At 40.9% G+C, this 15704-nt stretch overlaps 2 protein-coding genes across 6 annotated transcripts in view; one reads left to right on the top strand and one right to left on the bottom strand.

The window, feature by feature from the left end:
• Positions 1–10264, bottom strand: part of LOC103473108 (solute carrier family 12 member 2) — an 81829-nt gene extending 71565 nt beyond the window's left edge. For 2 of the 4 annotated variants that reach the window (XM_008423065.2, XM_008423068.2), the window contains exon 1: positions 9363–10264. In XM_008423065.2, coding sequence (XP_008421287.1) covers positions 9363–9899 — 537 coding nt within the window. In that variant the 5' untranslated portion in view covers positions 9900–10264. The remainder of the gene's footprint in view (positions 1–9362) is intronic. The other 2 variants (XM_008423064.2, XM_008423066.2) reach the window with 1 other exon arrangement.
• A 2421-nt stretch (positions 10265–12685) lies between these two features.
• Positions 12686–15692, top strand: LOC103473106 (uncharacterized). 2 transcript variants are annotated; one of them, XM_008423062.2, is made up of 3 exons: positions 12686–13347; positions 14270–14352; positions 14506–15692. In XM_008423062.2, exons 1-3 carry the CDS (start codon positions 13146–13148, stop codon positions 15457–15459), a joined length of 1239 nt encoding a protein of 412 aa, XP_008421284.1. In that variant the 5' UTR covers positions 12686–13145; the 3' UTR covers positions 15460–15692. The 2 variants fall into 2 exon arrangements, with proteins under 2 accessions (XP_008421284.1, XP_008421285.1); XM_008423063.2 differs by lacking the exon at positions 12686–13347 and having other exon boundaries at positions 14016–14352.
• The last annotated feature ends 12 nt before the right edge of the window (positions 15693–15704 follow it).

The raw sequence follows: 15704 nt of genomic DNA, 5'->3' as shown, positions 1-15704 counted from the left end.
TGTTGGAGGCATCGCATGGCTAAAACATCTTTATGTCGTCCAAAAAAGATGACATGAACTTGTTGGTTCCCCTGTCCATTGTCGTGGGCTGATATTTTTTGAAAATTCGGCAGAAATGCTACACGAATCAACTCAGAAATACTCTGCAGAGAGTCAGTCGAAATGAAAGACGCCATTTTTACACATAGAAACTAAGATCCGCGAGGCTTTGTTTGTGAGACATGCAGTCACGTGGGACTTTCGAGGGGCGTTTTTGGGCGGAGCTTGGTAAGGTCCATTGCGCAACACCTTGCTGAAACAATAATCACTGAGATTATTATTGTTGTTGGGTCATTAATTTGAACACGTTTTGTTGATTTTTTGTTGTTTTTCTTTAATAAAGTTAAGAACGTTTTGATAAGGAGTCAGAGAAGGACGTGCTGGTCTCAGCGTCCTGGGGGCGTTCAGTTTGTCACCTAATGCCGAGATTGACTCAAAACCTTCCGCGATTGACATATCGCTATAGCAAAGCACGAACAGTTCAGAAACGATATGAAATGGGAAAAAAGTTATTAACCGATTAAGTTGTGTTTTAGATTGTTCTTGAAAAACGAATCAGTCACGGCTGATTAGTGGGTGCACTCACTGCTGCAGAGTGAACCCGTTGACAGCCGCTCCTCTCTCTTGCAGGTACTGCGTACCCCCGCTAAATTTTTTAGGGGTACGCAGTACCCTGCCCTACCCCCTTACTTTCACCCCTAAAAAAAACTTTCACCCACTAAAAGGCCATTACAGTAGCCTAAACGAGAAGAAATTAAAGAATAGACAATCATTTCCATGATTCTGTGATAAAATAGCTCACAACTTCGAAATATTCCTTAAATGGTAAAAACAATTGCAAACTAACAGTTTGCAATGATTGTCCAAAGACAAACTGTCGAAGAGAACACCCAGATTTCGGAGACTATATTCGAAGGGTTTAAAAACCCAAGACGCTTCCTGATTTCCGCGATTTTATCATCAGGAGCGTCTCAGTCTTACTTGCATTTAACTGCAGGTGGTTGTCATTCAGCCAAATTTTAATGTCAGACAGGCAGTTACCTATTTGTGAGTTGGCTTCGGTGGTGGGGGAGGATGCCGGTCAGACTTGGCAGGCCTAAACGTGTTGTGAGAGTCTGCTGGGAACGTCTGGCAGAGTCCCTGTGAGACGACAGAGCTTTAACTCCCATCTCCGGCAGAACTTCAAACATGTCCCGGGGAAGATGGGGGACATCGAGTCTGAGTGAACCATTTTCCGTGCCTCCATTGTCAAGGCGGCTTATCGGAGCTGCAGCCGAAATGTTGTCAGTGGCTGTCGCAGCGGCAATCCTCGAACATGTTGGTGGACACCTTCGGTGAGGGATGCCGTCAGGTTGAAGAAGGAGTCCTATTGGTCCTTTTTGGTCTGTGGGACTCCAGAAGCAGCTGATGGGTACCGGCAGAGGAAGCAGCATGCAGTTCGGTTGGTTGCTGAGGCAAAAACTCGGGCGTGGAAGGAGTTTGGAGAGGCCATGGAGAAAGACTTCCGCACGGCTTCGAGGAGATTCTGGTCCACCACCCGGCGTCTCAGGAAGGGGAGGCAGTACAGCACCAACACTGTTTATAGTGGGGATGGTCTGCTGCTGACCTCGACTCAGGACGTTGTGGGCGAAATACTACGAAGACCTCCTCAATCCCACCAACATGCCTTCCATTGAGGAAGCTGAGCCTGGCGACTCTGGGTCTGTGGGAGTATGGGGTACCGGGCCCTTTGATACGGGCTGTCAGGTCCTTATATGACCAGTGTCAGGTCCTTATATGACCAGTGTCAGAGTCTGGTCCGCATTGCCGGCAGCAAGTCGGGCTCATTTCCTGTGAGAGTTGGACTCCGCCAGGRCTGCCCTTTGTCACCGATTCTGTTCATTACTTTCATGTACAGAATTTCTAGGTGCAGCCGAGGTGTTGAGGGGATCCGTTTTGGTGGCCTTAGGATCGCAACTCTGCTTTTTGCGGATGATGTGGTCCTATTGGCTTCACCAAGTTCTGATATGCAGCTCTCGCTGGAGCGGTTCGCAGGCGAGTGTGAAGCGGCCGGGATGAGGATCAGTGCCTCCAAATCCGAGGCCATGGTCTTGAGCCGGAAAAGGGTAGAGTGCCTTCTCCGGGTCAGAGGGGGTGTCCTGCCCCAAGTGGAGGAGTTTAAGTATCTTGGGATCTTGTTCATGAATGAGGGAAGAAGGAGATCGACAGGCGGATTGGCACAGCGTCTGCCGTGAAGCGGGCGCTGTACCGGTCCGTCGTGCTGAAGAGAGAGCTGAGTGAAAAAGCAAAGCTCTCGATTTACTGGTCGATCTAAGTTCCCACCCTCATCTATGGTCATCAGCTTTTGGTCATGACCGAAAGAACGAGATCATGGATACAAGCAGCCAAAATGGGTTTTCTCCGCAGGGTGGCTGGACTCTCCCTTAGAGATAGGGTGAGAAGTTCGGTCATCCAGGAGGGACTCAGTAGAGCCGCTGCTCCTTCACGTCGAGAGGAGCCAGTTGAGGTGGCTCGGGCATCTGGTCAGGATGCCTCCTGGACGCCTCCCTGGTGAGGCGTTCCGGGCTCGTCCCACCGGGAAGAGGCCCCGGGGAAGACCCAGGACATGCTGGAGGGACTATGTTTCTCAGCTGGCCTGGGAGCGCCTTGGAGTTCCCTGGAGGAGCTGGAAGAAGTGGCTGGGGAGACGGAAGTCTGGGCCTCCCTTCTGAAGCTGCTGCCCCCGCGACCCGACCCCGGATGAAGCGGAAGAAAATGGATGGATGGACAGGCAATTACTGAGTTCAGTCAATTTGTGAAATTCAGAAGATCGGAACGAACAGTATATTTGAATATCATCAGCATACACATGGCAAGAGACATTACTGTAGCGATTTAAAATAAAATCTATTGGGCGTATATACAGTAAAAATAGTGGGCCCAAAACTGAACCTTGGGGCACCCCACAGGACAGTTGAGCAACATCAGAATGAACATTATTCAAAAACACAGTAAAAGACCTATCAGATAAACAAGAAATAAATCAATTTAAAACAGTTCCATAAATACCAAAAAGATCTTGGTCTGTTGATAAGAACAGTGTGATCCACAGTGTCAAAAGCTGAAGTCAAGTCCAGTACAACAAACACGCTGTAGTTTCGCTGTAGCAGAATCACCTGCCATCAACACATCACTAGAAACTTTTAATAATGCAGTTTCTGTGGAATGCAATCTGCGAAAACTAGATTGAAAAATGTCCATAGGATAATTTTCCTCTAGAAAAGAGTTCAGTTGATCTGCTACAACCTTCTCAAGGATATTTGACATAAAAAGTAGTTTAGAGATAGGTGTGTAGTTTTCAGACATAGAGGAATCCAAGTTAGGTTTTTTTAGCAGAGGACAGACAGCAGCACTTTTAAAACATTGAGGTACAGATCCAGAACAAAGAGACAAATTAATCAAGCTTACTACACTTGGACCGATGCAGTTAAAAATATCTTTAAAAAGAGATGTTGGGAAAACATCCGGACTCAATGACTGTGTCAAATGCGTCATTAATGGACACTGGGGTAAAAGAGGACCACGTCTCCACGGTCAGAGGACGAGGGTCCAGACAGTGGGGGAAGTGAAGGCGTGATACTTGCTCTGATGTTAGCAACTTTGTTCATAAAAAATAAAAAAAAAACGATAACAATCGGCATGCGTAAAAGCACTTTGAGATGAACACAGTGGAGAAACAATGTTCTTGATTGTGTCAAATAAAATTTTTGAATTTCACCCTTTTGATTTGATGAGATTAGTGAAATAACTGGCTCTTGCATTCTTGAGCATCTCATTTAAGGAACTGATTAAGTCTTTAAGGTGGAGCTTGTGGACCAACAGATCAGTACGTTTCCATAAATGTTCAGTTTTCCGGCATAGTCTCCTCAAGGTCACAATTTCCTTATTTATCCAAGGACAGCTTGTACGCTAAACAGTGCTCTGTTTTAAAGGTGGTATTGAGTTCAAAATGTCCTTACAGTAAATGTTAAAACAGAGCTCAAACTCAAAGATTAACTCACAACATCAGATTGTGGTAACAAAATTATGAAGATTGAACTTTTACAAAATAAACTTGCCATCTCCTTAAAATCTTGTATAATGTATTCTGAAACCATTCAATCAAAGTTAGGACCATTGATATTCTCAATAAACAAAATTTGGATTAATAATTTATGTTAATTTTAATTTTTTTGATTTGTTGTTTTTTAAACTCTATATATGTGGGTTTAAATAGCATTTCACTTACGATGTATTCCTGTAACATAAAATTACCCAGTAATATTTTTACATTTCCTGGCTTTTAATACAAAAACATGGTGTTTTTGTATTAAAAGCCCCAAACACCGGGCTTAGCAAGTTTTCTGGGGCAAATCCTGAATCTATCTGTAACTTTGGGATACATTCATACACAATACTTGTGATCCAAAAGTTTCACACTGATTCACCCATGTGGAGTGCTGTAATGTGGCAGTGGAGCTGCCACACTACAGCAACAATGAGATTACATCAATATTTAAGCGGCCTGGGTTTATGCTTGGCTGCCCCAGTCGGAATTAATCTCCTTTGTTACTGGTTCCCTTCTAGCTTGTCAATATGAACTTTTAGGATGCTGTTGCCATGTGGTCAGAAAAAAAAAAAAAAAAAAAGACTCAGAAAAGACTCCTGTCCAAGACACATTGCTCACACTGCCAAGGACATTTAATTTGAATGTACCTGTATCACAACCTGTATCAGTTACTAAAAAGAATCTGAAAAGTGTAGCTATTTGCAGCTAATATACCGGAACAATTCTATGATTCAGTCATTAATTGCGGTGGAAAAGCAATCAATTGGTATAGTGGAATTTCCGATGCTCATTCCAATCTGAGTATGTAACACAGGGAGGAAAACATAGTAAGACCTGATAGGGTGGAAGCATTAGGGTCAGTACGACCTTCCAACTGCACTAGTCCCATTCATTTCAAAGTGAAATTTTTACCAAGCTATTTCGCCAGAAAGTACACACACTAAAAATGATCCAACTACAACAGCTCACCATCCCCATCCTGAGAACTGCAGCCATTCTAATATAGAGGTGATGAAAGAGACTCCCGTCATTGTGTCGGACATTTGCCATTAACTAAGGACTAAAGAAAACAATATAGGCTTCCCCCCCACACACCCTTATCATGGGACCTTGAGAGGACACAGGATAAGCTTTTCATCACAAATCACTTGATAAGCTGACAGATCAGGTATCTCAGAAGAAATTCACAGGACAGAGTTCGTCTTTGGCTTCATCGACTACAACACTAATTAAAGACCTCTATCCTCAAGCAAGAGCTAAAGGAATAATTTATTACATAATATACTTAATAATCCTAATATCAAACCTGTCTCTTTAGATCTACAATTTAAAGCTTTACAACCATGCTCAGACCCTGCCTCCATGTGTGCCCCGTCTGTGGATTGTATTGTTATCAATGGAGGGAAAGATCTGTGAATTTACCCAATTATTGCAATGTTGTAAACCTTCACTTAGTTTTTATCGTTTTCTTAAAACAGATGAAGTTGCGCAGGCTCAATGAAACGCCAAGCACACTGCTGGATTTCAATAAGAGAAAATCATACAAAATGTATTTCAATTATGTCTTTTTTTTCTAAAAGGTAAACTCAAGTTTAAAGACTTGATCACACATACACTGCTACATGTCAGGCATTTATTAGAGGTACACTAAATAATTCTGGCTTACAGTTAATGTATGTAGAGTTTTATAGTTGATGCACTGAATAGGTATCTGAAGTTCACCTTGGCGCAGATCACTCATCTAGTCTCACCTATATGAACATTTACATCAGCCCTCTGTGAGGATGAGGATCCATGTTTTTTTGTAGACTTCATCAAGGTAGGAGTCAGGTTTAATCCATCACGTTTGCTCTGCTCGCGTTCATAGCACATTTAGAAGGGTACGTTGAACGTGCAGTGAGAATTATATATATTTGTGAACAAAGCTTTATGTACTTTGTGTGCATTTACGTCTCAACACGATGATTCTGTGTCTGTATTGATGAAGTTTGACTTCCCGGACGCCGGTGCATTAGTGAGCCAGTGATTCAGTCCATGGTCTCGCAGCACATTGGTGAGTTTTTATTCCATTTTATTTTTTCGGCAACACAATGCATATCAAATCCTTTGTCTACTTAAAGTCAGGTAGAGTTGCAGTATGCGGCCGCACTTATATCAGGACAACTCGGGCAACCAAAACGGTCTCTGTGGCGGTTATTAAAAACGCAATAGACATGAAACGGAAGAGCTACTAAGCTACATAAATTAAATCTCCCGTTTGTTCCTTTACATCCAGCAGCAGAAATGCGCATCATGCTCATAATGCAGGGCCAGTCCAATGTTTAATGAGGCCTTAATTTAAGAGGTTAGGAGCCCCTCTTGCTGCTGAGAACATCAGTACCACTTAACAGCATTTCAATATTGATTTAATGAAATCTGAGACAGGGGCTTAATTTAATTAGCCAAATTTAAAAGCAGTCAGTTATAAATGTAATTTACTAAGATATATTTGTGAACAAACAGCTAAGATTAAACTGACAGCATCAGATTGTAGCTGTGGTAACAAAACATCCATTCATCCATCCATTTTCTTTACACCCTTGTCCCTCAGTGGGTTCAGGAGGGTTGCTGGTGCCTATCTCCAGCTAACGTTCAGGGCGAGAGGCAAGGTCACCCTGGACAGGTCGCCCGTCTGCCGCAGGTAACAAAACAATAAATATGAATATTGTTCTTTGAACTTTTACAAAGTAAACTTGCCAGCTCCTTAAAAGCTTACATTTAAATATTAAATAATTTAAAATCTTTTAATGCATCTATGCTGATACATTATATAAAATTTCACTGCACTAACAATCTGTTCTGCTAGGGCCGGTTCTAAATGTGATCAGCATTACATCATGTTTTTAGAGCCACTAATTGAAGACTTAATTTGGATTTAACAGAAGTGCAAATAATTTATATTTATCTTAACTGTATTTTTTTATTTGTCGTTTTCAAGATTGCATAGTTGTGGGTTTAAGTACTGTCGGCAATGTTATCCAGTAACATAAATTACCCAGTAATATTTAACATTTTCTGTCAATTTAATATCTTTTAATACAAAAACCTTGATAAGCTCGGTGCCCGGGCTTAGCAAGTTTTCTGGGGGAAATCCTGCTGTAAAAGAAATCAGAATAACGCATCATAACTTCGGGCAATGAATATTTCTAGCCATATTATAATCATTATGAACAATTTTACTTGTGCCAAACACTGTGACATTTCAGAAATATGTTCCTATTCTTATGACATGAAGGACACTAACACCAACATTAAATCTTGCCATCTTATACGTAACAGCAGGAAGATCCTATATTACGCTAAGCCTGGTGGTAGGGGCGCTGTACATGTGTAAAATTCACTAGTGGTTGCAGTTGTAATATTTTCCATCAACACCACTCAGAATTCCTCCTGAATTTAATTATTTCTATCAGGGATAAATTAAATTCTGCAGACTGAATATACACCATACCCAGCACTAAGCCTGAAACTAGAAGCTGTTTTAATTAGCTATAGGATATTTGAAATTTGGAGCACTTTCTACCTGGATAAGGCGCTTACAGAAAATTAACTGTATTGACTCCAAAAAAAAAAAGGAATTGATCATTGATCATCTTATTATTGTTTTGACTATATAGTAGAATCAGTGCAAAAACATAGAACTGAAATGTATAGAATGTACCTCTGATTATTTCCAAGATCCCTTACATTGACAGCTTAACATTTTCTAACCCTTCAGAACACTCTTATTTAGTGAACTTCATGTTTATTCAGAGTCCAAAATCACAGCAACACAATGCATATAAAATCCTTTGTCTACTTAAAGTCAGGTAGAGTTGCAGCATGCGGCAACTCTGCTGTGTTCTAACCGAGTCAACCCACACTGCATCCCTGCAGCTTTCATGCCAATTTAAAAACAAAATGGTTCCAGATAGGTTTCACAATTTAATTAGAAGCGAGGTTTTTTGTCTGCAACAGTATTTTTTTGTCTTCAGAAGAAAAATATTCAGTTGCAACATGTTTTCTTAGGAAATTGACAACCTGCAAAAGCTAAAAGATATTTTTATGTGGCCAGAAGCAGTGCCAAATACTTTAGAATGCTACTTATACGTTTTATCTAAGAAATGGCTAATATTGCTCTCATTTAACACAGTTTGCAAATCCAAAATATGGAGAATTTAGAATGGATTTTTAAAAATAAAGTGCTTAAGTTTTTAATTGCTTTCTTTGAATAGCAGCAATCCCTCTGTAGAAAAATTGATTGCTGTAATAAATGTAACAACCACTAACACAAACATGTTTATTATGTATGGACTGTTCAATAGCCGTCTACATCTTCAACAAAATGTTAAGGAAAAAAAAATAAAACTTGAAAATGTTCCTTATTTGCCTAGTGGTAGGGGCGCTAGGGCAGTCATCCAGTGGCCTAGTGTGTTTTTGAGTTAAAAAAACTTTTTTCTGAAGTTGACCTTTAAAATGTCACAAATCAAGGTAATGTGTAATAATGTGTTATTGGAAGACATTATTAACAATACCTAAACTATAAAGTCTTAAAGGCAAACATACAAAAAATAATCAGAATAAATAAAGCTTAGCCTGGTGGGAACACAAGTAAAGCCAGGTGGCCCACCAGGCCTACAAAACACTGAGAGAAACCCTGAATAATATACAATTAAGAGATTTGGACAATAGGATGGCCAGTTAGATTCCACATTCACAGCCATAGGGATGAAAGGAGATGAACGGAGAAGAACAGACTGTGCTTTGACTTAATGAGACTATTACAAGCTGAAAATAGGTACACCCTCACTCTCCATACAGTTTTAAATTCCTGAAACTACAGAAAGTGTTCAATATCTCTCAATTTTACAGTCTACTGCATTTTTAATTATTTTAAGCAATGATTGCTTATATATCATGGCATTTCAACCTTGAATAATGGTTTCAAAAGTTTAAAAAGACTGCTTAGTGAAGTGGTAAACTAACAGTGAAATAAAGAAAGGAGCAGAAGAATCATCTGGGATTTTTGGGAGTTTTAGAAACAATAGAAACTAATCTGTCCCCCAAATTAACAGCATATCACCGAGTGTGAGGATCCCACACAGCGTGATATCTTATTGTGGAAGTCATGTTTAACTCTCAATCTAAATTAGTCACCGAGCTAAACACGCTGGCTTCTGGACGCATCAACGCTCTCTGAATCTTGAGGGAAGCTTACCTTTTCCAGCCCGTCATGGAGCTCCGACAGGGTGGGTCTCACGAGTTTCTCTCCCAGAGGCGCAGCCGTCTGTCGGTAAAAGTCAATTTTGGGAACAGCATCAATGGTGTTGTGGCCAAAGGTCCTCAGATAATAGGTGTTGGTATGGGTGTCATAGTGATAGTGATGCTGGCCCCCTGTGGATGAATGCAAGCTGGTCTCACTCATCACCGTGTCTCCGTTCTGTAATCCCTCAGGTGGCACTGCCTCCGGAGAGGCCCCGCTCCCCGACCCGTTCGGATCCGCAAAGTTTACCACTCTGAACCGTCCTTTGGCTTCCTCCCCCCTAGCCTCCGAATTACCACCCGCTGCGGAGTTTTCGGAGCTCGCAGACTTTTCTTCAGAGGCGCCCGCAGCTTCAGACACAAGATCCACCTGGAAGCGGCTCTGACTAGGTGTCGGACCGGACGGCCTTTGCCCGGCATCTGGAGCTAAAAAATCATTTTCCAGGGCAGCACTGTCTGCTGGCGCGGAAGGCGCAGAGGATGGTTCCGACATAGCTGTTATGCGGAATGTAGCCAACACTCGCTTGGATCTACTAAATCAGAAAAGAACGCGCTGTGTTGCTCCGTCACTAAACCCCTGCTAGTTGCAGGAAAACACACGCTGTGCTGCCCGCTGAGAGGCGCAGGATCCCTAGCAGAGGGCGGTATTAGAGGCAGATAGCTGCTTAGCGGCGGCAGGACATGCGAGTACAAGCTGGGAAGTTACCACCACTCTTCTTTTTCTCTTTCTGTCGCAGTAAATAAAAACGTTCCAACAACCTTCGTCTTTTAAAAGTCAGGAAGGACCACTTGTAAGCGATGTATTGTTTTAATAAAGGATGCTGCTGTCGACCTTGCCACGACTCCTCCTACAGTCCCAGCGTCTCTCTGCTTGCTATTATACACACTGCAGACGGCACCGGAGAAGGGTGGGATCCGCAGAGAAATGCATCGCGAGACTTCAGTGATTACCTTTTGTTTCAGACAGTGGGATGAAAACGTCGCGAGAATATTGCAGTACTTAATCAGTATGGATGACGTTATCAAAACCCTATGCGAGGAAGGTAAGGTGGGGCGCGAAACTGTACCAACAGGCTAACCAACAAAACATGTTCACGTGCAGCTCTTCTGGGTTACTTCCTCCATAAAGGAAGAAAACTTTATGAAGGAAAGACTGTCCTTGACACTTTGCCTCTAACTTTGACTCAAATTTTTACCTGGTCAAATAAACTGTGAAAAGTGCTGTTAATGTTTATATTTTTTCGACTATGAATCTCATTTTGATTTGTCCATCAGCAAGCTTTACTTAAAACTGCAAAGAGCACTTAGCATTGTTCTTAATGCTATTAACAGTTTTTGTTTACCATTCTGCATACAAAAATGATCTGGTTCACATCTTTTCCATTCAATCTTGTTCAGATTGTAGCAAGATTTTATTAACAGAAATATATTTTTCACTGTTTTAGTGTGTTGTTTAACACTTTATGACCAGCAGTTGAATAGAAGTTTAGTGGCTAGGTTTTGTCATACTGTCACCTTCCTAAGATGACTGTGTGCCTGTGACATTTTTTTCTGCAAAGTGTGTGTTTCTTTTCTTCTTTTTTTTTGTGCCTAAACCATCTTTTGGAAAAAAGGTGTCATGATTTTTTTCTTTTTTTCTTTGCCAAAATCAGGATTAGGAAGGTGATGATAACCCTAACTCTAAATGGTTGAGCCAACCCTTAACATATTCATGACTACAGCATCATGAAACTATTTGTAAATGACATAGAGTCTTCAGATACAATTTAGGAAAATGCTGCAGTTTATTTGGAATGTTGGGATCCATTTTTGTTCATGAACTGATCAGAATTAATTCCTAAGCCTCCAACTGAGGCACAACAGCTCTGAACCTTTTTCTTCTAACCTGTTAGCCAAAAATAAGAATTTTTTCAAAACCTTGAAAGTGTTCCCTGTAGAACTTTTAGAAAGCGGTCTGCATACCTCACGTTTCTGCATTCCCATAGAGACTTGAGAAGTCTATTGACGGGTCTGCCTGTGGAGGCCTGCTGTGGCAGCTTCTCCATTCACCAAACAGAAGAGTACTTTCCTCTGTTTTTCAACTCAAAATACTGGAGGTTCTGCTGAGAACCTAGCTGGGATGCCAGTCAATTCTCAACTCTCACCTGAAGAAAAGACTTTTCTGTTCCATCAATTTTGGGGGTTTTGGTCATTGCTTCGACCCAACTGACTGATGATCAACTCAAAGTAAGACCATTTTGGGTTGAATTAGATGTTTTAAACTAAGGTTTTGTAAATTGTCTTTTTGTTATACGTTTGCTTAATGTTTTGCTGATTATATGCTTTAATATTCTTACATTATGTTGCTGCTTTACCATTTTAGGTTTGCCACATGTGAGAGATTGTCTCGTTCCAGAGCAATTGAATTCAGCACTGCTTGAATTCACTGGCGCTCTCTCTTGACCATTGTCTTCTATCTTTCTTCCTCCTGCTTCCACTTCTCTTCTTTCCTTGATTTCAAATATTTATCTACTTTGTGGTCATAAAAGGCCTAAAACCACAATTTCTTTATCTAGCCTAGCGGTTCTCAACGTGGGCGGCACCGCCCCCCAGGGGGCGTTCAGAGGACGGCAGGGGGCGCTGGCGGACATTTTTACAAAAGGGGGGCGCTGGGATGCCTTTGGGGGGCGTTTGGTCGAAGGTAAACTTTACACCTTAAATGCACAGCAATGCCAGTTTAGACGTTGAGCATCTTGGTAAAACTGTATTGTGTAACATTAAATTATGCTTGGCTGCAACTGTATCGATGGCAGCTCTTCTTCTATTCAGTATTTCTTAGCTTCTGTTAGCTTCTTGGCGCAGCTCTGTTCTCCTGCTACTGGTAGCTAAAATCACGATACCCTCAATGTGTATCCCTCTGAAAAATGAACCCATTTAAATAAAGAAATAAAGAAATTCCTCCATGGGTGTTACCACGATAGAGAACGTTCATTTTATAGCGTTAACATCGGTGCTGTAAGTGGTCCGGTATGAAACGGGGGTGATAGAACAACACAGCACTTTTAAATTTCAGTTGTTTCCGTTGTTTTAAAAGGTTTATGTCAGTCTGCCTTTTCCCCATCGATATGCCCTGCACCTTAGGGGCTTAAAAAAAAAAAGACGCGCACATTACGCAAAACCCTATGGAAGCCCATTTCCGCCACTCTGTTAAAAAAAAAAAAGAATAATTATCTCATTATATTGAGATAGTATCTCATTATATAATGAGATAGTATCTCAAAATAACGAGATACAATCTCATTATAATGAGATAGTATCTCAAAATAACGAGATAGTCTATATGGGCTCAGGAGGCTTAGGGACTCTGTGGAGGTTGAACCCCCCTTTCGAATTAGTTCAGTCCACCTGTACCGTTTGACTTTATCATCGATGCTTGCTGCCTGGCGCCAGCAAGCATCCAGCTAAATATAGCTGTTTACAACGATAAGAAATTTGGTTTTGTTAATTTAAGTCTGTAATATAAACTAGCATAAACTAATATAGAGTAATCAATTTGGCATACTGACGACGTTAGCTAATCTTGAAGATAGCTTAAGAAGATGAATATATTTGAAGCTAACGTTTTCTGTGTCTTCGTCAGTCCTGACTTTCCGGTAACTTTAGTTAATATCCGAGGATGTGTGGTACTTTTATTTGCTATAATGACACATGTTCAGTTTACCACAAAGTCGTGGTGTAATAACTGTTGAGTAGTTCGTAGATGCTGGATCTCGCTCCCAAACCACTGCGACACCGAAACGATACCTCTGAGCCTATGTATTTTTTAAAAGATAAATTAAATATGTCATGGCATTTTATGTCATGTGCTTGCTTTTGTACAGTGTGTGTTGTTTCAGAAAGACAAAAGGCTGGACAGCGTGGAACAGCTGGATTTTCACTAGCCTTTTCTGATCACACAAGAGGTAAGTGACTTCTCTGCTATAGCGTGTTTCTCCCGTTCTCTATTGAAAGACCTCTTTTCTCCTCAGATGGCTTAATTTTCAGTGTATTTCCTTTTCTACTGCTAAAGACAAGGTCAATATGGAACGATACAGTTCTTTATTACCAATAAATGYTTTCTTATCTTTTCTGTGAATTTAAAGAAGTTTCTCAAGATGTGTCCATTTTAAAAGTAAAACCACTGTATATGCATATATTTGTGTAATTATACAAATAACTGTGGTTTATAGTYATTATAAAACAAAAGTTTTAAATTTAAAAAATAAATATTTTGGTGAAACATTTTATTTGTAACATTGAAATAGTTAGAGTTTAACCTTAGTAAAATATTTGACAAAAAAACATAGTGCTTAAAGGCATTATGAGTGTCCCAGCCCAGGGTCGTTCTGGATGGAGAAAGACCCCGGGCTCTCTCCATGCAGAGAAAGCCCACCTGTGCACCCACCATGCATCCATGTGCATGGTGGGTTTTCTCCGGGTACTCCGGTTTCCTCCCACAGTCCAAAAACATGACTGTCAGGTTAATTGGTCTCTCTAAATTCTCCCTAGGTGTGTGTGCGTGTGTGTGCGTGTGCGTGTGTGTGTGTGTGTGTGTGCGTGCGTGTGTGTGTGTGCAGGGTTGTTTATCCTGTCTGTCTCTGTGTTGCCCTGCGACAGACTGGCGACCTGTTCAGGGTGAACCCACCTCTCGTTTTATGTAGATAGACACCAGACCCCTCCATACCCTACTAGGGATGAGGGTGTTGATGCATTGATGGATGGCATTATGAATGACTATATTATTATTAGTTTTCCAGATAAAATTATATTTTGTAGTATGACTTGCTTTACATTTTATTGGAAACATTTGATGATGGTCTTGGGTATCTTCTCTTCCATTGTAAGATCACAGAATGGATGACCTGATTGATTTCCTGAAACAAAGGAATATTCCTGAGGAAACTATCGAGACCATGCAGAGAGAGAAGGTACTAGCTGAAAAAAGTCAGCATTTCAAAAACTACAGTTTTTTTAAAGCATGTGTCTAACAGTGTCATCTAATTTAATTAAAATAATGTGCATGCAATTCTAGTTCCATTTTTGTAGTTTTAAAGAAATAATTTTTTATTGTCCTTATTTAGATTGATACCAACGTCATCCAGCTCATGACAGATGAAGAGTTAAAGAATTATTTGCCATCATATGGAGACCGCATAGCCCTATTGGGATACTGTAAAAGAAAGGAAAATGCCCCCCCAAACAGTCGCAAATCAAAACTGTTTGAGCGCTTGAAATCAAAGCTGGGAAAAAGAAGAACTGCTCATGAAGATGACTGTGGTATGGAAAAAGAAGAGCAATCTGAAACAACTGTAAAGAAAAATGCTCTGAAGTCAAAGAGAAAAATAGAAATAGGCTGGCTGCTTTATGATGAAGAACAACAGGCTTTTAAACAAGTAAGAGCAMSAAGAGGTGGTGGAACAAGGAAGGTSGATGTATCAAAGGATGCTAAAAAATGTGAGCTAATCCAGATGGCTCTTGGCCTTTTCTTTSCAAATGGGAGAAATAGAGAAGGGTCCATAACAGATTTTGAAATAGATCTGAAARATTATCAGRAAGTGCCAATTGATGACAAAATCTCTGTTGGACAAATGTTTCATGTTACAAAACTGACTATTCTCAGGTTTTACCTGACCACACGTAAAAAGAAGGCTAACCAGTCAGTCAGTCAAGATGAARTTTTGTCTTCACCATTTTTTCAGGATCAAGACAGTTCTCTGAGTCAGCCTTCMTCTTCATCTGCTGTAAATGTTGCAACAACCAGCCAATCTGCAATATYCACAGTAACTTCTGACTTCCTATTTGTTGGAAACATAACAAATCATGACAATATTAACTTTTCACTTCATTCTGCAGAGCTCAGGGAGGCGGATTTGGATAGCAGTAACATAGTGTTTCTAGGACCGTTTTCTGACAGTGAGCCACAGATTTTGGGTGACACTTTGCCACTATCCCCTCAATCCACATCTTCTGTCAAGGCAGTGAAGAAGATACTGGTAGTTCACAAATGTCAGGTACTTCCTGTGGGAAGTACCTGACCTTTGTGAACTCATATGAGCTCATAGCACACTTCTGTGATGATGGACTTCTAGATAGGGACTTCAAAATCCAACTTGTCCTGCCAGATGGAACACATGAGATGGGTTATGATGACGGAGGAGTCGTTAGAGACTGTCTTTCTGAATTCTGGAAAGAATTCTATGACCAGTGTACTACAGGAAACACTTACAAAGTGCCTTTTCTGAGACATGATTATGGACAGCAGCAGTGGGAGAGTGTAGGC

This window comes from Poecilia reticulata, linkage group LG12 (assembly GCF_000633615.1).
Source record: "Poecilia reticulata strain Guanapo linkage group LG12, Guppy_female_1.0+MT, whole genome shotgun sequence".
NCBI lineage: Eukaryota > Metazoa > Chordata > Actinopteri > Cyprinodontiformes > Poeciliidae > Poecilia > Poecilia reticulata.
The sequence above is the reverse complement of the archived record's forward strand: the minus strand, read 5'-3'. Positions and strand labels throughout refer to the sequence as shown.